The sequence below is a fragment of the Fomitopsis serialis genome, assembly GCF_022376445.1.
Source record: "Fomitopsis serialis strain Sig1Antser10 chromosome Unknown B0H18scaffold_849, whole genome shotgun sequence".
NCBI lineage: Eukaryota > Fungi > Basidiomycota > Agaricomycetes > Polyporales > Fomitopsidaceae > Fomitopsis > Fomitopsis serialis.
In genome coordinates, this window is record NW_025955809.1 from 1619 (window position 1) to 5826 (window position 4208).

The 4208-nt window shown below is 55.7% G+C and overlaps 1 protein-coding gene across 1 annotated transcript; it reads right to left on the minus strand.

The window, feature by feature from the left end:
* Positions 1–1879: 1879 nt before the first annotated feature.
* On the minus strand, positions 1880–4141 carry B0H18DRAFT_964970 (uncharacterized protein; the record flags this gene model as incomplete). Its single annotated transcript, XM_048043221.1, has 6 exons — positions 1880–2434; positions 2500–2724; positions 2802–2921; positions 3114–3146; positions 3463–3882; positions 3938–4141. The coding sequence occupies 6 exons, from the start codon at positions 4139–4141 to the stop codon at positions 1880–1882; spliced, it is 1557 nt and encodes a 518-aa protein (XP_047884169.1).
* Between the last annotated feature and the right edge of the window lie 67 nt (positions 4142–4208).

Here is a 4208-nt window from a genome sequence, read left to right on the forward strand (position 1 = left end):
ACGAAAGAGGTTTACGATGACGAGCTGGTCACCTGTTTCCTCCTCGATGAGCGCGGGCAATGGGTCACTGAGTCGCTTCCACGCGATGAGGCGAAGAAGGGCGTTGCAGAAGCAGATCAGCGGCTGCGCGGCGGGTCCACGCGCAGGATAGTAGGCGCAACTCGAGGCCACACTATGCAAAGCCCAGCGGAACGAGAGCGACCGCAGAGCGTGGATCCGAGTACCGGGGCGCTGGGGAGAGAAGCTGGACGTGGTGGTCAGCTCGACATCGCAATGGACGCAGAAAAATTGGGCTTCGGCGAGTGCTTACGGCTGGAGTCGGCGGGACTCAACATCCTGGAGGAGGCAGGCGATAATGAGCTGACCAGCTGCTGCCATCTCGACGAGCAGGGAGAGTGGGTCATTGAGTCCCTTCCGCGTGATGAAGCGAAGAAGGCAGTTGCAGAGGCAGACCAGCGGCTGCGCAGCGGGTTCATGCGCTGGTTAGGTACGGCCCGAGATCACACTATGCAGGGTTCAACGGAACGAGGGCAATCTCAGAGTGTAAATTCGGGTATGGGGGAGCTGCGGAGAGAAGGTATCAGATCTGGTGGTCGGCGGCATGGCGCGATCAACGACACAAACGGGTCTCGACGTGGAGAGTGTCTACTTGTGGAGTTGGCCGAACGCAGTATCCCGGAGGAGGCGGGCGGCGATGAGCTGATCAGCTGCGGTCACCTAGACAAGAACGGACGGTGGATTGTCCAGTACCTGCCATGTGGAGACGCAGAGGGTGCGATTGCCGAGGCGAGTCGGAACTACGGCTGGCTCGACGAGGACGAAGAACATGCGCGAGGTTTTGACGCGACTCGGGGGTGCGGCACAGAAAATGGTCGAGCAGATGGACTCGCGTCATTCATGTCGCAATGGATTGCTCTCGGTTAGGCAGGGTCCTCGCGGGGAGTAGGTGACCGGGGACGGTCACAATTCGAGTATGGGGGAGATGTGGGGAGTGGCCCCCACATAGGCCCGGACAGTATGTGTATTCACCTATTTTGGGCTCTCTGGACTGTCATGTTCCTTCCGAGCACATGGACTACCTTCCTTGTTCCCTCCGATACCCTACACCTTACTGTACTTCATGGACTTTGTGTGATTTGCTTTTGATTACCATATATAGTAACTAGAGACTCTTAGTCAGCTTTTGTGGCATACAGTGCCACGAAGACATGTACATACCTTAGCTCTCCCCACCTGGAACCTAGACATCTGCGAGCATAGCTCGCACATTCCCCATACACTCGCTGGAGCGGGGAGAGACTCCCTGGGTCAGTCAGTGTTGACCGACTCGGGATCAAGAATCTTTCGGACAAACGCAGCGCCACGTAATCGGGGACAAGGACTCGCGGAACGAGTACAGGGATTCACGGAACGAGATAGGAGCTCGCGGAACGAGATAGGAGCTCGCGGAACGAGCGTACATCAGGAAAAACACTTTCGGCGCCAAATGGTTTGGGATTTTTCCCAATTAGCATGAACTGGGGTATGAGCGACAAAGAGCGGTTTATGACTGACAGAACTCGGTTGAGCAGCTCTGCACGCGGTTTACGTATGTCAATACGTCCATTCTGCAGTTCTTGACACCACCAAAACTACATATCTGCTTCAGTAGCTACTATAAGCACATAATAATTGATTGTACGTCTCAACCGTTCACTACGCTTCACAAGCACACTCGTATCGAGCTATGGGATTTCCGCCACATTTTCAAGCACTGTGAAGAATGTACATTATTTGCGCCTCATTATAGTACATGGTACATGACTTTTGCGACCCGGAACACTACATGTCTGTATGATACAACCAGTCACGACGTTACACAAGCATCCGCCGCCCCTTCTCACTCCTCCAAACTGTCGCCGTTCTTCCCCTCTGACTCGCCGCCGCCTTCCCCCGTCTCCGAGCCAGCAGCGGTAGCGTCCTCGTCCCAGACGCTGGGACACGTCGCGACTTGTTCTTTGTCGATGGTCCACTGCGCGTCGGAGTAGGTCCGCGGGTACTTGAGGTCCGTAGGGCGCAGGAACTCAAGATGCGGCGAGAAGTTCGCCAGCATCGAGCAGAGAGGCGGTAGAGGGAGGAGCCCGAGGGAATAGTCTTCGGCCTCCTTCCGCGTAACTAGCACGTCCGTGCGCTTGAAGACGGGGAGCTGGCGGAGGGGGAGAGGGATTCTGATGCGGCCGGCTTTCCAGGTGGTTGCCAGGGCCTGAACCCACGACCTGCTGTTGAGGTCGTAGTACTCGAATTTGGCCGGCGGGTTGTCCTTACGGCGTTGGCGTTCCCTGTCCCACGGAAGCTCAGGGAACACCTGGGCGGTGATGGGCTGACAGAACTTCAGCGTCAGCACGTTCCCAGTCACCTCAGAAATGAGGGGCAGGGACATGGGCAAGCATTCGTCCTATAGTGCGTCCCATAGCGCTACCAGTTAGATAAGCGTAGAGAATGCAGACATATCGAACGTACCTCAGTGAACACCAGCACCTCCACCACCCTCAATTCCTTCTCCTTCCCCTCATCGTCGGCCTTCAACAACTCCGGTATCATCAGCGGGTGGTAGAAGTCCTTGATGGCCCCCGGGAAGAGCCAGCCCTCCAGCGTCGGAGGGTCCTCGAGCTCTGTCAACACGTCCAGCAGGGCCTCCCGCTGTTGCATCGCCGGCTGAAGCCAGTACGACACCAGCGTTGGGCACTGTGACGACGGGAATATTGGACACTTGAAAGGAATATTAGTGTAACCTGAATACAGAAGACGAGGATTATACGCACATAGTCAAAAAGAATGCCGAAGTGTTCGCCCTCCAGGCAGAGAACGGTGATGTGCTTGATCGTCTTGCGGTGGGGGCAGACGGGGCTGCGTGAGATAATGCTCGAGTTGGAAAGGACTATCTTCGAGGCGAAGAAGAAGACGCGTTTGTCGTAGGAAGCCATGTCGAGTAGCGAGGTGAGAACGGAGTTGAGAAAGAAGTCGTGTTTGAGTAGTCAAAGATAGTGTTTAGAGGTTGAAGAGCGTGGAATGACGGCCACAGAGCGTTCAAAATTAAAGTCCCACGAATAGGCGCTCAGCCACAGGCGCCGCACCGAGCACGCCGTACAGCGCGAAGTCGCAGGTAGCTACACAAAATGACGAGTAGAGTGAATAGAAATGGATACATACTTTGGTAGTCACTCAGATATCACTGTCTGAAGGTTTCCCAAGTCACGGTAAGCTGAATAGATATTTGACGCAGAGTAGTACACGTTGTTCCAGGCTCAGTCTACATTGTACAAGGTAAATTCGTTACTATCCTCTACACGCACACGGTCCCACCGCTCAAGCAGCCGCAGCCGCATCCGCATCCTCCGGCTCTGGGTCAACCTCCCAGATCTCATGCCCTTCCTCGCCGAACCCAGGGCAGGTCGCGATGATCCCATCATCATCACGACCTACCGACCACTTCGCCTTAACGTACAATGGAGGGTGTTTCAGGCCACGCGGCCACAAGAGCTTGATGTGGGGGATGAACTCGACCTTCATCGAGCAAATAGCCCTGAAACCCCTACCGCCGCGCGCAAACTGCTCGGGATGTGGCGCGGTCACGATCGACGACGGCTTGAAGATGGGAAAGTGGCGAAGGGGAAGGGGAAGATAAATCGCGTTGTCCCGATGAGTCGAGGCCGGGACGCGTTCCCAGGTTTTGAGTTCGAGGTTGAACATATCGAACGCCTGGGGACGGTACCGCAGGGACGGATCCCTCCACCAGCAGAGGCCGTAGAAGACCTGCGCGGTTATCGGCTGCTGGAAATAGAGCCGCAACCTACCCGCCTCTACCTCGACGACCAGAGGCAGGGAGATAGGAGTTGTGGCCTCCTATAATTTGTTGTGAGTTACGCAGAGTGGTAATTTGTCAAGATACTAGACGCACCCTGACGTATACTAACGCCACTATCACCCTTCGTTCGAGTCCATTTCCTCTGAGGCTAGGCGGCAACGAATACTCCCCAAATGCCGACTTGATAGCCCCAGGAAAGAGCCATCCCTTGAAGTTCGGGGGCTTCTCCGCCGCCTCCAGTGCGTCCCTCAATGCCAACCGCCTTGCCTCCTGCGGCTGCGCTTGGCAAGCCCTCATGGGGCAATCCGACGTAAGATGCACTGGACACTACAACCAAGGATTCAACGGTCGTTTTACAACGAGG